At 51.2% G+C, this 18,239-nt stretch overlaps 1 protein-coding gene across 2 annotated transcripts in view; it reads left to right on the top strand.

Moving 5' to 3' along the window:
- PPL (periplakin) overlaps positions 1-18,239 on the top strand; it is a 46,204-nt gene that overhangs the window by 4,954 nt on the left and 23,011 nt on the right. For both annotated transcript variants that reach the window (XM_053894016.1, XM_053894015.1), the window contains exon 2: positions 16,441-16,540. In XM_053894016.1, the coding sequence (XP_053749991.1) occupies positions 16,441-16,540 (100 nt within the window). The remainder of the gene's footprint in view (positions 1-16,440; positions 16,541-18,239) is intronic.

Below are 18,239 nucleotides of genomic sequence, written 5' to 3'. Positions count from 1 at the left end.
CCCAGTCTTTTTTCTTGGCAGAGGGAAGGAGACCTGATAAATTAGATTCAGAACAGAACAGCAGTGAACGTTTAGAATGGCTGCTGTGGCGTTTCAAGCATTGTCAGGGGCAACCATCTAGGGACAGGAAGTTTTGGGGGAGAGGCTTAGCTCAATTCATACCATTTAGGCAACACCCTAAGGAGGGGTGAGGGGCACCCAGAAGGCCCCCAGGAGAAGAAGCTGCATTTCAAAGCAAGGACCTGGGATTCCCAGCTCCTTTTACTCCAGGCAAGGCTACCTGCCAGTCTCCCAGCCTGCCTGCCCCAGCCTGTCTCTGGAGGGGGAAGAAGGAAGTGGCCTCTGGTCTTTGTTCTCTCTGCTTTTGGTGGTCCTGCGTTTGGCCTCCTGAGCCTGGGAAGGGAGTCCCCTGGGCCCCAGGCAGGAGGCTGCTGGGCCAGCCCTGCACTTTCATCCACTTGGCCTGCCAGCGTAGCTGGAAGCCCAGGCCCTCTTGCCTGGCGTACTTGGAGTGGTAGCCTCTTCATAGTTTGTGCTTCCACTCTGACACCTCAGTCCCTTCTCCCCATGGCTGCCAGGGAGCTCTTGGCGATATGCAAATCTGATCTTGTCCCCTGTAGCTTAATCCTTGCCCCAGGCTTCCCTTTGCTCCCAGGCCTTGGTTGCTGCAGCCCTGCATAGCACAAATGTGTGCCCTTCACCCTGTCCTTTCCACACTGCATCCAGCCACATGGCCTTTGCCCACACTCTTCCTCCTGCCTGGAATGTCCTTCCCACCCCTTTTGGCTCATTTCTCTTCCTCTCTCTTGGTTGGTCTCTGTTCCTTAGGGAAGCCCTCCCTAACTTTTTGTCTTGCCCATCTCCTGGGTCTTATCTCAGTAGCCATTTGACCCTGCGCCTTTGGGCAGATGGGAATGAAGCTCTGTCTCCTTCCCCTCCTCGTGTCCCCCCTCCCCGAGACTGGCTGGTGCAGCACATGTCCTGAATGCATGATTGAGGGTGAGCCATGGGGGACTGCTAAGATTCTCTCCCTCCTTAAACCTGTCACAGAGCACACAGTGGCGTGTGCATGCACACACTCACTGACCAAGAAAGTCAGGGGGGGAACAGAATGAGGGCCTGGATAGAGCACAGCTCTGACTGTGGTCCCTGTCCAGACACCTTCTGTGTGCTCCGTAAACAGGCAGCAGCAACAATGCACGGTGGTAAGTGCTAAGATAGTGAAGGCAGAGGGGCCCTGGCCCAGCCAGTGGGTTTCTGGAAGATCCCCCAGGAGGTAGGTGGAACAGGAGACACCGGGGAGAGGGGTGAGGATGCGGCAGAGGAGGTATGCATCCACTCCCACTCGCGTAAGCATGAAAAGTCATCAGTGGATAAAGTTAATGAAGGATACAAAGAGTATGTTTGTGTACATTTTAAAAAACATTCATGCAAAGCAATGTAATGTTTCTGGATGCAGACACAGATATGTAGTGAAAGCCTAAAACAGGCTTAGGAGGAAACCAGCAGCTTTAAAATGACCCTACCCCAGAGGAGGGGGCTGAAGGGATAAGAGGTGATCACATCATATTTCTTTGTAAACAAAACCCAGAGCAAATAGGGTAGTGTGGGAACATCAGCTAAGACTTGGCGGTAGGATTCTCTTCTGTACTTCTCTGTGTGTTTGAGCTAGACCATGAATGTTCAGGTCTTTTATTTTTTTATTTATTTATATTTTTTAATGTTTATTTATTTTTGAGACAGAGAGAGACAGAGCATGAATGGGGGAGGGGCAGAGAGAGAGGGAGACACAGAATCTGAAGCAGGCTCCAGGCTCTGAGCTGTCAGCACAGAGCCCGACGCGGGGCTCGAAGTCACGGACCGCGAGGTCATGACCTGAGTCGAAGTCAGACGCTCAACCGACCGAGCCACCCAGGCGCCCCAGTTCAGGTCTTTTAAAGTGAGGTGTGAGAGCGTCTCAGAGTCCAGTCAATAGTGGGAGAAGGGGTCTCAGGGAAGAGCAGGAGGTACCTCAGGAGGGACAGGTGCTGAGGCCAGAGGAGCGAGAATGGAGAGCAAGCAGGATGGTTCTGGATGGGGAGACACAAATGGAAAGTCTCAGGAAGTGGGGAGGGTACTTTGTTCACTGGTGACCTTTCAGGCTTATGCACGTGATGCCTCACCCTTCCCCACCCCCCCCCCCCACCGTCCCCCACCTTCCCCCCACAAGTGGGAACATACAAGAGGCTCTGGGGTTGAGCTGCTCTAAATTATGATCATGTGTTTCTGAGGTAATAGTACCCAGATCTCTGTCTTCCAGGTGAGGCTCAGAGTTTCAGTAGCTGCCTGAAGATATGAGCTGCTCTAACACGGGCATTCTGAGCTGGGAGCAGTGCTGGAGTGTGCCAGCTGGCTGCCCACCCTTTGCTGGGCGAGGGGTGTGTCAGGTCTAACTTCGCGCCCGGCTGCTCACTGGCTAGCAGCCCCACCTGCTGTCTGCTGACCCTGAAAGGCTGCGTGGCTGCAGGGAAGCAGTCCTGTGCAGAATTCCTTGCTGTCCCAGCAGCCCGGGCTCAGATTTCAGACTCATAACTTTTATGGTTTCCACCCTCCATCCTGGGCACAGGGACATTGTGGTTCCAACTGAAAGTTGAGGAAGCATTCAGAGTTTGTGCCAAGAACTGAGAGGGCTGCCCCAGATAAGCAGCTTGACTCTTCCCAAGTATAAAATGGGCAGCCAATGCCCCCTTGTTCCTGAGGGGGAAGCTGAGGCCCATGGGCAGGGACAGAAGGCATGGTGAGTAGAGTAGAAAGAACCTGAGTTTGGGAGCCGCAGACCTGCCCTTTAGGCCTGGGTGTGCTGCTTGTCAGCTGTGCCGCTGGCCACATTCCCGCCCCTCTCTGGGCTTGATGAAGGCAGTCACTTCATGCTGTACAGTCACTCCATACCCCCCAAGAACGGTGTCAACCACATAGTAGGTATTCAGTAAACGGTGGTGGAAGGTCTGTTTTGAGTCTGAATTGTAGGAGTGTAACACTGTGGAGAGGATTGGCATGTAGTCGGTGCTTAATAAATGGAGACTGGTACTCCTTGACCACTGGTCTTGAACCCAGAGTGATGTCCTGACACCTGGGTGGAATCTGACACCAGATTCCCTGGAGCCCTGTTTAAACCTTGCAAAAATCTTCAAGACTTGCCTTGGTATTACCTGCGGCAGCTTGAACTTCTGCACATGTGGGGTTATGAGAGCCTGAAAGCACATGCCTGACATGGGCCTGGAGGTAGGGTGGCCTTCACTGGGTGGAAACAGATTGGGTCACCAAGAAAGGGAACCACAGTTACTATACCAGCAATCTTCTCAGCTTAGGATATACTTCCCCAGGATTAATAGATGGGTGTATAGGATTTTACTGTCTAATTACCATGGCAGTTTCTAGTAAGGAGAGTATCAGTCAATTGACCAATCAATCTGGTATTTACTGGATGTTTCCTGTGTACTGCTTTCTTACAAGACTTCCTTCCTATAGAGATCTGGGGATTCTAACTCAATCTGCTCCCCTTAACGCTGCGACACAATGCTGTGGTTTGTTTCCTGGTTCCCAGCCCTGGCTGCACATTAGAATCATCGCGGGAGCTTTTAAAAGTGATGTCCAGGCCGTGTCGCAAACTGATGAAGTCAGAATCTCTGGGGTGGAGCTCGCACTTCAGTCTTCTGTTGGGTAGCCAGGGGCACAAACCACACATTTACACTGATTACTTCCACCCCTCTTGTCCTTGAGGTATGCACACCTTGCTTTCCTTTGCCTTTTCAGTAGCAGCTGCCTGGTCTGTTGTGCTGTATTCTTTTACTCTCAAACTTCCTGCATCTTTCCGTTTCAGGTGTGTGTTTTGTAAAATGGCACAGAACTGCTTTTGTTTTGTTTTGTTTTTTGTTGTTGTTGTTTTTTGTATTCTCACCCAAGAGTCTTCTATTTTAATAGGAGAGTTTAACTCATTCATGTTTATTGTAATGACTGATGTGTTTGGACCTATCCCTGCCATGTTAGTTTGTATTTCCTATTTATCATGCTTTCTCTTTGTTTCTTTTTGGCCCTTCTCTGCATTTTATTGGATCAAGCTATATTTTCACAATTAAGATAGGATAGAAGACCTGAATGGGACAGAGTGGATGAAAATACCCTGGCCCAGACAATTATAGTCATCAGGGTGTTTTTTCTAATCATGCCTATTAAGTTATAAAACTTTGAGCTTACATATCTTTTGGGGGGTGGGATGGCTTAATTCAAGGCCTTGCATAGGTTTGGGGTTCAATAAATAAGTATTGAATTGAGCAGATGTTTGATAGCATGCTAATAATTCCTGTCTCAGGGGCTGGTAATGGAGAAGGGCCTATTTGGGGGTGGAGAGATGACAAGGAGTTGGGAGGGGGTGGTGAAAGTTTATTCAGCAATGACTGATTCCCTGGAAAACTGACTGGGGTCACAGTAGTCACCAGTTTGGATTCTTACTAGCCCAGTGGCCCCAGGCAAGTTGCCCCTCCTCCCTAGGCTCAGTCTATACACTGGGAGCAATTGCACTTAGTACCAATCTTGAGGGGTTGTTAGGAGAATCAGAGTGGAAACGTGTGTCAGGCACTGGGGTAGGGTGTGGCCCAGGGAGGTGTTCCTTCTGCGCCAATTCCTTCCTCCCAAAAGGCCTGCTCAGAGAGACAGACTGGGATCCCCTCGTGGTGGCATCTTGGGAGAAGTTCTCAGACTCATTTGCCACCACTGTTACTCAACCAGCAGGATTCATTGTATCAAGGAAGACGCCAACGAGATGTAAATCACTAGGCCTCCCCTGAGTGGTGAACACCTTGTTGATTCATCCTAGATCCCCAGTGTCTCCCTGTCATTTTGTGGTTTGGTATTGATGTCCCCCTTGTTCTGAGAAGGTCGCTCTGGAGTCTATTCAAATCTAGGCACTGCTACTTCCCAGCTGTGTGATGTCGGGTGGGTTTCTCATCCTCTCCAAGCCTCCATCATCTTCATCTGGAAAATGGGGGTGTAGGAATTGCGGCCATGCAATAACACATCTGCTCAATTCAATACCTATTTATTGAGCCCAAGCCTATGCAAGGCTTGGAATTAAGGGCAACAAAGGGCCCCCCAAAAGGTGACTACATTCTTTCTGTCCAAAAGTTTATAGCCTAATGGGCAGGATTTTTTTTTTTTTAATGTTTATTTTTGAGAGAGTGCACGCACAGAGGAGGTGGGGGAGGACAGAGGATCTGAAGCGGGCTCAGGGCTGACAGCACAGAGCCTGATGTGGGGCTCAAACCCACAAACTGACATCATGATCTGAACTGAAGTTGGTGGCTTAGCCGACTGAGCCACCCAGGTGCCTCAATCAGCCAGGCAGTGTTTAAAGAAAACGGGAGCTGAAGGACACCCAGCACCGGAAATAAGCCTTCCACCAGGACTGGATGTTCCTAGGGAGCTGCTTATGCCCTGGCTGGCCCTAGAGGCAGGCAGGACCCAGGCGAGGATGACCCTGGCCAACAGGCAGCCAGGTAACTTCTCTGGGCTCTGGGATGGGTGAGGCTGGTTCTGGGGAGAGGTGTGCACTCCTATGCATTCCAGACATTCCAAAGCTGATGCCTCCTGCCTACCCTTCCCGTACTCCTGTGCACACCCACTGAGACAGAATTAACCCCAAAAGGGAGGGACAGTAGACGTGATCAAGGGGAACATGGGGGGCTGACTTCGGGCTGGAAGACAAGGTGGTCCTGGCCAAGAAAGGAGGGCAGTTCCCACTAGATGTGACCTGTGCCTACCACATCCCATCTCTACACACAGAAAGAGAAAGTTGGGTTGTGACCAGTGGGGGACAGAGCAGTTATAGGCAGGCAGGGACAGCTGGGGCAGGGGCTTATGGCAGGGCTGTGGCACTTCTTGTCTCTGGGGATGTGATCTATTCCCAGAGTGGCAGGTCATGAAAGAGGCCAGGACAGGAAAGAGGCCTGCCTGAAGGGAGGGATGGCTAGGAAGCTAGCCAAATGCCCCTGACTCTGACTTGTGGCCTATGGCCAAGGATGCTGCAGCTCTGGGGGCCTGGAAGGGGCATTGGGCTGTGGTTTATGTGCCCTGGCACTCTACACCCAGGTGCCATGCTCTGCTGGGTACAGCTGGGAGCCCTGGATTGTTTTGAAGTCAGACAGCCAGGAACCTGTAGATAAGGCCTGGCCTTGGGACAGGTGCCTGGGCAGCCCGAGTTGGTCTGGTGGGATAGTGGCAGAGAGCAAAGGGAATGATAATTTACTAAGTGTCCCGAGGTACCAGGCTCTGAGCAGGACCACTAGATGTCCTGAGCTTTATTATGGAAGAACTGACGGGCTTAGAGCCAAGTGGTCCGGAAGGCACAGAATCACCTAAAATTGCACCGTCCTCCTTGGGAACCACTGCCCACATGAAGTGTGCTTAGAACTAGCTCAGATGTGCTGCAGGTTAAGACTACATGCTGGGCTTTGGAAGACATGATATGAAAAAGGCTTGTAAAATATCACATTAATAATGTTCTGGGGTGCTTGGGTGGCTCAGTTGGTTAAGCCTCTGACTCTTAATTTCGGCTCAGGTCGTGATCTCATGGTCGTGAGATCAAGCCCCATGTCAGACTCTGCTTGGTGTTCTCTCTCTCTCTCTCTCTCTCTCTCTCTCTCTCTCTCTCTCTCTCTCTCTCTCCCTCCCTGCCTCTACCCTGCTCGCACACTCTTTCTCTCTCAAAATAAATGAACATTAAAAAAAAAATTATGTTCTGTCGACTACCTATCAAAATAATTTTTTAGATATATTAGGTTAAATAAAATATTGTGTAAACATTAAGTTCACCTATTTCTTTTGACTTTTTTCATGTGGCTGTGAGAAAAATTTACAAACATGGCTCGCAGCCTATTTCTATTACACAGCAGTGCCCTTGAACGCAAAGGGACATAGTACCAAACCCTCTCTTGGGGGCGTTTCCTACCTATTAAGTGTGTCTTTCCGTTTGCCACTCTGCTAGTAGATACCATAACCCTGTTTATGGATGAGGAAATTGAAGTGGGCAGAGGAAACGGCACGTTGAGTTTCGCCAGACGCTGGCACAGCTCATGGACGCGTTGCTGGGACCAGCATTGTGTTGAGACCTGTACACATGGCAATGGACAAAACAGACCAAAGCCCAGAAATTCTGAGCCATTCCCATGGTGCTTTACAGGGATTGTCTCCTTGAAGTGTCTCAACCCTCTGGGGTGGGACCGAGTCTTAGCTCCATTTCACAGAAAACAGGTACAGGGAGGCTAAGGAGCCCCCCACCAGGTCAGACCAACACCAGAGTCCATGTTTGTTTCCCTGCATCAAAATGACTCAGTCTTCCTCCCTGCAGGCAGGATAGAGAGGAAAATGGGCCCGCTGGTTCAGCGTGACTTGGGCACAGAGGGCTGAAGGCGGCAAGGGTGGCTGTCACTGCTAGCTGGAGGGTTGGTCATTCGCAGTGTCCTTGGAGGGCCTGGGTCTCTCGTGGAGGGCGGAGGCTGGGAAGCAGGCTCGGGAAGGAGATAGAGAGGCTGAGCCTGTAGCCAGTAAACCAATGGGCCTGTAGCCAGTAAACCAAGTCTTAGCCAGGATGGTCCCGGAGGAGATCTAGGGACAGAGACCCATAGAAGGCACAGCCGCTGCAAAAGCCCTGAGGAAGAAAAAGCTGGGCACAGGTTGAGGGCTGAGGGTCCTGTAGGCTGTGGGCAGGAGCGTGAGCTCTGGTCTCAGAGCATTTGGGCGCCCTGGCAAGTTGGAGGCCGGACAGTGGTGAGATCTGGTTGCATTGTTGAAATGCACTGACGCTGGCTCGGGAGACAGTTGGGCGTGGACAGTGGTCCAGGTGAGCGACAGCAGCCTTGATCAGGTTGAGACCGTGGAGCACAGGGAGGGTGGAGGCACAGGAGATTGGTTCCCAGGAGGAACCAGGGGAGGGGAAGGCGGGCATCTGGGGTTCTGCTTGAACAACCAGGTAGACAGGCCCATCTTGCCGCTTGTGTGGTTTCCCTCCTGCAGACAGGGGAAAGTCTTGAGAACAACAGAAACCCTCTGGTGGAAACACCCACGGCCTTCAAATCCCACATCTGATTCTAAGCCCAATCCCAAGATAGTTCGGCCCCACCAGGCCTGGGACCCACACCCTCCCAGCAGCCTCACTGCCCGTATATGCACACCAGCCTCTCCCTGCATGGACTGGGGGACACATGTCCAAATGTTGAAGTTACCTGAGAAGCTCCCGTGCCTGGGTGAGGCGACATCCTCAAGGAGGAGCCAGAGCATGTCTTGGCTTGTACAAGGATCAGTGTGAATGGCACGGTAGCTTTCTTTAGCTTCCCGGTGCCAGCGGGTTCTGACATTGGGACTGGGCTGCTGGCTTTTATCAGCTCCTTAAAAGGAGCCCAGGTCTCTGGACAGTGACCCCAAGTGGAAGCAGAGAGCCCGGGCTGTCCCATGCAGCAGCATTTTCTCATTTAACCCCTGGCCCAGCTCGGTGGCATGCGTTTTGTGATGACCCCCACTGACAGATGGGGAAACTGAGGCTCAGAGTAGTGTAGTAAGGACTACAGTGTAGTAAGGACTGAGACAGGATTCAAATCCAGGCCAGCTGCCTTCTTTCTGGGTGCTTTAATCATTAGGCCATACTACCCCTTGAGCTGTGGAAAAGGGTGAGGGACACCTGCACAGAATTAAAGTGGGAAGAGGGGCCTAGCGGTGGGGGGGTGGGGGTGGGGGGGGGTGGGGGGTGGATGAGTGTCTCCTGAGATGCCTGTGTTCTCTTTTCCTGCCCATGTACTCCATCTATGGTGTCTAGATGATCTGGGTGCCACCTCTGTCCCCATTTCTCTGGACAGCACCCCTGCTGGCCAGCTGACCAGCTCCCCACATTGCTGCTGACCTACTGGGCTGTGAGTGGCCACCTGTAAAGCAGGTTGGACTGTGGTTATTGAGTTTCTAACTCCTGGTGAGAGAATGGAGTACCTGATGCCATTTAAGGCTCTCACACTCTCTCCCTGCAGTTCTAATTCTCTGAGTACATCCTGGACACAAAGAGGTACCTGTTCCAGGCTGGCGCCTGCGGCTCAGACCCAAAAAGCCCTTGTTTGTCCCTCAACGTGTCCTCAAACCTGGCCCAGGGCTCTGAGGACATGTCAGGTAGCCCCCTGACCAGCCTGCCCCCCATTTTTCCTTCCTTGTGCCAGGAGTCTCATTCGCAGGCGAGGCCACATAAATGGGGCACCTTGGACAGGACCCTCGCCCTCCTGGGCCCTTGCCAGACTCTGGCTTCCTCAGCCCAGGTGAAGAAAATGAGGGCCCATTCTCTGGAGAAATGGGCCCCAATCTGCCGGTGACCCCCACCTGCTTGTGCAGCCCTCACAGCAGCACCTGGGCTGGGCTGAGGGGGCTGTTGTGGAGACAGCTGTATCCTGAGTCCCACCAGCCTTTACCAGGTGGGGTCTTGGGCCACGGCACCCCACCTCCTCTCTGCCTATCCATAGGGGATTGTCCCGGATGCCATTCCTGTCACCAAGAAGCATCCGCTCCTGTAGGGGTTTGCCGGAAAACCCAGAAATCTGGAAGGAAACTTTTCTTTAAAAACTAAACTATAGACTAGGGGTGCCTGGGTGGCTCAGTCAGGTCAGGCCCGTGGGTTTGGGCCCCATGTCAGGCTCTGTGCTGATGGTGCAGAGCCTGCTTGGGATCCTCTCTCTCCTTCTCTCTCTGCCCCTCCCCTGCTCACACCACACTGTCTCTGTCTCTCTCAAAAATGAATAAATAAACTTAAAAAAAAAAAGCTGAACTATAGACTCATTTCTGACTCCCCAGTTTTCCCCTAATGTCCTTTTTCTGTTCCAGGACCTCACACTGCATTTAGCAGAATCACATCTCCTTGACTCCTCCGGGCTAACACTTCCTCGGTCTTGTCTTTCGTTACCTTGATGCTTTTGAAGAGGGCTGGTCAGGTGTTTTGTAGACCGTCCCGCAGTCTGGGCTTGTCTGCTGGCTCCCCGCCATGAGGTGGAGGTCATATATTGGAAAGGGTTCCTTGGAAGCAATCTTGTGTCCTCCTTGGTACCCAGTGTCGGGAGTTCTACCCTGTCGACATGGCCTCTGTCCTTTCCACTGTGAACTTACTGATTTTTCAGAAGGAACCTGTTCTACAGAACCAAGTGCCACTGGCAGCAGGAGTCTGTGTGCACAGCTCGGGGAGTGGTGTGAGGGCTCAGGAGCATTGTGACTGGCACCCCCACCGTGGGGAGTACAAGTGCAATGAACACGTGTTGTGTGAATGAATGGTCATCCTCACCATTCGTGAGGCCCCTGCGATGTGCTGGATAATTTGAGTTCCTTCACTGAACGAGTACTGTTTAAACGTCTCCTAGGCACCAGATACTGATTAGGCGCTGGTGAAACCAGGGACACCCCACTCGTGCACCTAAATGATCTCTGATCTGCTTTGGGGACTCCAGAGGCTTCCCTGAACCTCTAGCTCGGTCCATGAACCCCAAAATGGTCTTTGAAACTCAATTCAGGTGTTTCTAGAAATGTTCCTGACCCTCCCCCACCCACCTCACTCAGCTAGGGAGGATGGACTATTCCCATTTTACAGATGGTGAAACAGAGGTTCGGGAACATCAAGCAGTTTCTCCAAGGTTATACCAATGGTTGGCACAGTCAGGATTTGAACCCTACCTGGCTCCAGATACCGGCCACCTCCTCTATGAGTTTGGGTAGGGGCCTTTGCTTCCGAGGGCCATGGTTTGCTCGTCTGTGTAATGAGCAGGTGGGGCTGGATGGCTTCCCAGACACCTTCTAGTGCCAAAGGCCACTGCCCTGAGAACCTGTGTCCATGTTAAACTTCTGAGTAAGTAGAAGGAGGCTGGGTGTGTCCCTCTCTAAGCCTGTCACTCAGACCTGCCTGCCTTTTCCGGGGTGGGGGCACCTCAGCTTTCCTGGCTCAGCTGGTGATTGTCATCTCTGTGGGTGCAACAGGACTGGACGGGGGTGGTGGGGAAGGGCTGTATCTTGGTCTCCATCAGTCAGGCTGATGCCCCATCTGGCTGCCCCGGTGGGGCTTATTAGTGAGATGAAAAGCTGGACCTGCCAGGCCAGTTCCCAGCCCTTTGGGGATCTGTGCCCCCTCCCTGCAAGTTCCTGACCTGCCCACATTCCTGCACTCCTGGCAGGAGGCTTTGAGCTCTCAGAAGAACAGTGCCCTGGGCTCTCCTGGCCAAAATGCAGGATCTTATGGGGCTTCTCATTCAGGATCCAAACCCACAAGGCAAAAGTGCTAGGACTGTGTTCCAGAGGCCTGGCTTAGAACCCCAGCTCTCCTTGTTTTCTGGCAATCAGACTGTGGCCAAGTTATTGAATCACTTTGTGCCTCAGTTTCCCCATCTGTAAAATTGGAGAACATTGCTACTGCAGGCTCTGGTAGGATTAAAGAAACGAATCTGTATGTGACTTGCTTAGCACTGATGGGCAAGTGGTGGACTCTGTGTGTTAACTAGCATCTTCCACACAGCTGAGCATAGCCTGGAACTGGTCTAGCTTTCATGGAAAACAGGATAAAAGGCAGGAGGGCTCAGAGGTTGGCAGAAGAAGAAACACGTCCCTATCACTTAAAAATGGCACTTGACAATATTTTTGTTTTCAGTTTTATTTATTTACTTATTTATTTTTCAATGTTTATTTTTGAGAGCATGCAAGAGTGGGGGAGGGACAGAGAGACAAGAGGGGAGGGACAGAGAGAAAGGGGGACAGAGGATCTAAAGCGGGCTCTGTGCTGACAGCAGAGAGGCCGATGCGGGGCTCAAACTCATGAGCCGTGTGATCATGACCTGAGCCAAAGTTGGACCCTTAACCAGCTAAGCCACCCAGTGCCCTGGTATCAGCTTTATTGAGAGATAACCCACATACTGTACCATTTACTCGTTTAAGGTGTACATTTAAGTGGTTTTTAATTACACAACTATCACCACAACCAGCTTTAGAATATTTTCATCACCCCAAAAAGATACCCCATAACCCTTCAGAGCTTATTTGACGGCCCTCCTGCCCACCCCCTCGCCCCCACTCAGCCTGGGCAGCCACTAATACGCTTTCTGCTTCTATGGATTGGCCTATTCTAGATACTTCATATAGATGGAGTCATACTGTATGTGACATTTTGTGTCTATCTCCTATCAGTGTGATGGTTTTGCAGTTCATCCACGCTCTAGCAGGTGTCAGTTTGTGCCTCCTTTTTATGCTAAGTACTATTCCATTGTATGAATCTTCCACATTTTGTGTATCCATTCATCAGTTGATGAACATTTGTGTTTTTTCCATTTGGGGGCTCTTGTCAATAGTGCTATTATGAACATTTGTGTTTGATTCAAGTTTTCATGTGGACCTATGTTTTAATTTCTTTTGGGAAGATACTTAGGAATGGAATTGCTGGGTCATGTGGCAACTTTATGTTTAACTTTTGTTTTCGTTTTGTTTTTTAAATTTTTTTAACGATTATTTATTTTTTGAGAGACAGAGCATGACCGGGGGAGGGGAAGATAAAGAGAGGGAGACAGAGAATCGGAAGTAGGCTCCAGGCTCCAAGCAGTCAGCACAGAGCCTGACACGGGGATCGAACTCACAAACCGTGAGATCATGATCTCATCCAAAGTCGGATGCTCAACTGACTGAGCCACCCAGGCGCCCATAGGTTTAACTTTTTGAGGGAGCAACTTCCAGAATTTCCAAAGCAGCCCCACCATTTTACAGTTCCCACGAGCTGTGAGCAAGGGTTCTGATTTCTCTGTATCCTTGTCACCAAATCGTTACGGTCTTTTTGATTATTACCTTTTTAGTGGGTGAGAAGTGATATCCCATTGTGGCCTAGGGCACTTGGCATTGTAAGTTCATCTGTTACATGCCTAGGATGTGCTGGCAGTCCTGTAGGATTGTCACATGGGGTCATTAAAGGCATCGACTTGGGGGCCTGCCTGGGTTGGAATCCTGGCTCTAACACTTAATTACTGTGTGACTTTAGGAAAGTTACTGAAACTCGTTGGTCCTCAGATTCCACACCTGCAAAGTGGGGATAATAAGATGATTACCCACTGGGCCAACACTTACCTCCCAGAGTTGTCATGAAAATTAAGTAAGAAATGAGTGGAGAGCCTGGCGTGTGGAAAGTAAATCTGAGCTCGTAGTATTTTGGGGACAGCAGTTGTTGCTGGAGGTTGGCTTGTGACTTTTTTCCCAGTGCCCCTGTGAGGAACTGTGAGCCCAGTGTTTGACAAAGTGGCCTGTGGAGCAAGACTGCCTGAGAAGAGAGTCTGGGAGCCTCATTCACAAGCTGTGTAACGCTGGGCAAGCACCTTGACATCTCTGAACCTTGGTTTCCTATAACCTATCCATAAAGTGTCACACAAACCTTCCCAGGGGCTTGGGGTGAGGGTGTTGTCGAGGCGGTGCCTGTGAACATGCCTGATGTCTGGTGAAGCATGTGCATCGTCACATTACCGTGATGCCTTGGTGGTCATCTCCTGTTAACAGATGGGTAAACTGAGGCACCTCGAGGGAAAGGCGCTTGCCTGAGATGGTCCAAGCAGAAAATGCCCTCTCTGGACTTGGAACTCATGCCTGTCTGGCCAGAAGCTCCCACTGAACCCTCCTCTCTTCTCTGCCAGGAACACCAGGTTCCCGGGACTGGCTGTTCGACCCCCTCCTTTGTCCCCTTGTGGTGCTGGGCTTTGGCTGGGTCCAGGCAGGGCCCAAGGCAGGGTCCAGGAGGCGCTTTCCTCACACTGCCCAGTCAATGAAGGGCCTGGTTTGGGAGCTGGCCGCATGTCCTGAGGTGGGGCTGGGCCAGGCCGAAGGCTCCCACCTACTCCACATTGCACCTTCCCCATGCTGGCTCGAGCAGTCATGGGTTAACTCTTTGGGTTCAGATTCACTCCATCTGAGTGCAGCAGGCCAGGCTGAGGATCAGTGGTTCTATGTGGGGAGGGGCCTGGAAATGCTCATGTTCCCCACGTGGTCTGACAAGCCAGGCCGTGGGGGTTCTGGGCTCAGCCCATGACCTGGTAGCCCTTCCTTACTGGGATCCTCTACACATACTCCTTTCTTCTCAGCCTTCCTTGCCTTCTCCGCTGAATACCACCTTTCTGTGCTGCAGGACTGCTCAGAGCCTTTACTGGCTCATGGACTTCTAGAGGGGCCAGGTTTTCCTAACTGCCTTGACTGACAAAGCCTTTGTTCTAGGAGTGATTTACAGGACTGGGGTTTCTGGGACCCTACTTTAGGAAAGGCTGCCTCCTTGATTGACTTAGCAGAGGGTGCAGCCTGGGTCTTGTTTCTTTCCCCTGGTTCCTGTGTGTCCAGGCCTGGCACAGAGCAGGCTCTCAGGCAGGGTTTGAGGCATGGATGGACAGGCTCACAGGTTTTGTTTCCTGTGCCAGTCTCTGACCCCCTCCTCGGCTCTCCCCCCACCCGTACCAGTAATACCTGCAGTGGTGGACCCTGAAATCTGGGGGTATCAGTGTCCCCTGGAGAACCTGTATAAGCAAAAGCAGTAATACACCTTCCCGGGCCCAGCTCTGGAGATGCAGATTCAGAGGGTCTGGGTTAGGGCTTGGGAATCTGAATGTTTCATGCCACAGTAGGTGGGTCCCAGGCCTTGATTTGGAAATTCCACTCTGAAGAGGGGGTGGCCTGACCTGCCCTGGGCTGACCCACCTCGAGGGACATGCCTAGACCCCAAACTCTTCCTCATTCTTCAGAACCTAGCCCCCATACCTCTTTCAGGAAGCCTTCAGTGACCAGTCCCATCCCCACCCACCAGCCAGGAGGCTCCTCTGAGCATCCCTAGCCCTCTATCTCAATCTTGTGACTATTTTTGTAAATGCTGATTTCCTCCCCATCTAGCGGGGTGACCTCTCAGAGGGTGAGGCTTTGTCTGTGTGCAGTGCTGGGCCTGGCATACAGTAGGCGCTTAATGTGTGCAGGTGGAATGAAACTTCTGGGTTCTGGGCTGCCTGGGCTCCTCTGTGGAGTCATTACAAAAGGGTTTTCAATGGAGATTGGGGAATTAAGTGCTAATCTTGACCATTACTGACTGGCTGGGTGACATTGGCCAAGTTGCATTCCCTCTCTGTTTTTTGTTTCTTCCTTTGTTTTTTTCTTAAATTTTTTTTTTTTTAACGTTTATTTATTTTTGAGACAGAGAGAGACAGGGCATGAACGGGGGAGGGGCATAGACAGAGGGAGACACAGAATCGGAAACAGGCTCCAGGCTCTGAGCCATCTGCCCAGAGCCTGACGCGGGGCTCGAACCCACGGACCGCGAGATCGTGACCTGAGCCGAAGTCGGACACTTAACCGACTGAGCCACCCAGGCGCCCCTGTTTCTTTCTTTGTTGAAGGAAAACAACAATAGAGGCGGGGCTGCGTACACATCAGTAACGCTCCTTAACAACTATAACCACAAACGTTTGGGACCGAATAGGTGCCCAGCTCTTTGCCTGCACAACCTCCCTCCCGTTCTAACACCCCACCCAGAAAGCTATGTGGAATCAGAAAACTCTTCTGATTTCAAGTCTCAGTTTGGTGCTAACCCAGCTCTGACTTGATCATGATACATGCCAAGGCCCGCTTTTCAGCAAGAGAGGGCAGGGTTAGGCTTTGATGTGTGCAGGCGACCAAGTGTCCAGGTAGAACGTAATGTCATTGTGTTTCCGTAGAGTTTATTCTGAGTGCATAGATTGAAAGTGCCAGATAATTAATCCTCAATAGCTTGCATGAAAACTTGGGTCGGAATGTTCACAGCAGCATGATTCCTAATGGCCAAAAGGTGGAAACAACTCAAATGTCCATCAACTGAGGACTAGATAAACAAAATGTGATCTATTCATGCAGTGGAACCTTATTCAGCCATAAAAAGGAATGTCATGTGCTATAACCTGAATGAACCTCAGAAATACCATGCTAAGTAAAAGAAGCCAGATACATTATACGATCGCATTTGTGTGAGATGTCTAGAAGAGGCAAATCTATAGGGATAGAAAGTAGAGTAGTGGGGGCTGGGGGGAGAGACAATGGGGAGTGGCTGCTAATGGGGTTTCTTTTGGGGTGACAAAAATGTTCTGGAACTAGATAGCGATGATAGCTGTGTAACCTTGTGAGTACGCTAAAACCCACTGAATTAGAGGTTTTGAAAGGTTGAATTTTATGGTATGTGAATTCTATCTCAGTAAAAAACGGGGAAAAAAGAACACAGTGAGGGTGTTCTGCCAACATGGAAAAATAGAAGCCCTTGCCCCATGCTGCCTCATCTCTGTGGCTTTAGTGATGTCACCCCAGGGCGGGGGTGGGGGAGCTCCCTCTGAGGCTGGTGGGGACCCTGGCCCACCTCCTGTCTTGTGCCCACAGCATCTCTAACAAGGAGCTGTCCGATCTGATCGAGCAGTTGCAGAAAAATGCCGACCAGGTGGAGAAGAACATCGTGGACACGGAGGCCAAGATGCAGAGTGTGAGTGCCCCCCTGTGCCCCCCTGTGTCCCCCTGTGCCGCCAGTCTCGTCTGATCCAGTGGTTCTCACCAGGGGGTGGGGGTGGGGTGGATTCTGTCCCCCCCCCCCCCCCCCCCCCCCCGGAGAACACGCGGACATATCTGGAGACATTTTTAGCCGTCACAACTTGGGGAGTGTGGTGGTTGGGCATCTAGTGGGTGGGGGCCAGGGATGCCGATAAACACCCTACAGGGCACAGGACGGCCCCCCACACAGAGTGATCAAACCCCAAATGTCAGTAGTGCTGAGATGGAGAAACGTCATTATTGCTGTTGATAATGGGCACCCATCAGTGCCCCCAACCCTGGGGGCCAAGTTCCTGCAGTTTATGAACCCTATCTGGAGGAGAATCGTGGTCTCAGGAGCCAGGCCCTGCTTGGGATCCCAGCTTTGCCACTTACTGTGTGACCTTGGGCAAGTCACGTTACCTCTCTGTGCATGTGATTCCCTCTGAGAGGGTAAGAGGGATCATCCCCACCTCCGGGCTGCTGTAAAGATTCGATGAGATTAAACAGGTGTACTTCAGGGCTCAATATTATCATCATATCCTTATTCTTCTTATACTACACCTGCCACTCCTTAGTTGCGTGCTATCCTCCTCTTGCAGAGGAGAGAAAGCTGGGAAAATCATGTTCCCTGTCTATGTCTCAGTTTCCTCGTCTGTGACATGGGCTAACAACTGCTCTGAGCCATACTCTTCTGAGGAGTCTGTACTGTGTGGGACATTGGAGCTGCCCCCACACCTGTGAGCTGCCAAGATGATCATCTTCTCTCTTTTTTTTTTTAATTTTTTAATGTTTATTTATTTTTGAGACAGAGAGACACAGAGCATGAATGGGGGAGGGTCAGAGAGAGAGGGAGACACAGAATCTAAAGCAGGCTCCAAGCTCTGAGCTGTCAGCACAGAGCCCAACGCGGGGCTCGAACTCACGGACCGTGAGATCATGGCCTGAGCCGAAGTCGGACGCTTAACCGACTGAGCCACCCAGGCGCCCCTCTGTCTCTCTTTTTTAAGTTTATTTATTTTGAGAGGGAGAGAGAGGGAATCCCAAGCAGGTTCCATGCTGTCAACACAGAGCCCGATATGGGGTTTGATCCCCAAAACCCTGGGATCATGAACTGAACCGAAATCAAGAGTTGGACGCTCAGCCGACTTAGCCACCCAGGCGCCCCCAATCATCTTCTCTTTGAGCCCCCCACCAGCCCAGTGTGGTTGAGCCTATACCCATTTTGTAGCTGGAGAAACTGAGGTTCAGAGAGGGCGAGGGTGACCAGTCAGTGACAGAGCTAGCCCAAGAAGCATCCCAGAGGTCTGGTTGCCAGATTTAGAAAACAAGAATACTGAACATCCAGTTAAATTTGACTTTGAGAACACTATGGGATATACTTATAATACAAAGTTATCCATCATTTATCTGGAATATGAACTTAACTGGATGGTCTGTATTTCATCTGCATTCCTACCCAGGAGCGTGACCAAGAGGCGGTTCCAGCGGAGTTGGGGATGGAAGGTGGACAGGTCACGGGGGAGCTGTCCCTCCCTGTGACCATGCAGGTGTCCACCCTCCCCCGCTGCTAGCTTTTTGTTCAGGCCGCAGCTCTGTCCCAGCTCCTCTGTAGTTTTGTTTTTTTTTTTTAATTTTTTTCCCCTTTTGTTTTA

The sequence above is a fragment of the Panthera pardus genome, unplaced genomic scaffold (assembly GCF_024362965.1).
Source record: "Panthera pardus isolate Hobbes unplaced genomic scaffold, ASM2436296v1 HiC_scaffold_4, whole genome shotgun sequence".
NCBI lineage: Eukaryota > Metazoa > Chordata > Mammalia > Carnivora > Felidae > Panthera > Panthera pardus.
The sequence above is the reverse complement of the archived record's forward strand: the minus strand, read 5'-3'. Positions and strand labels throughout refer to the sequence as shown.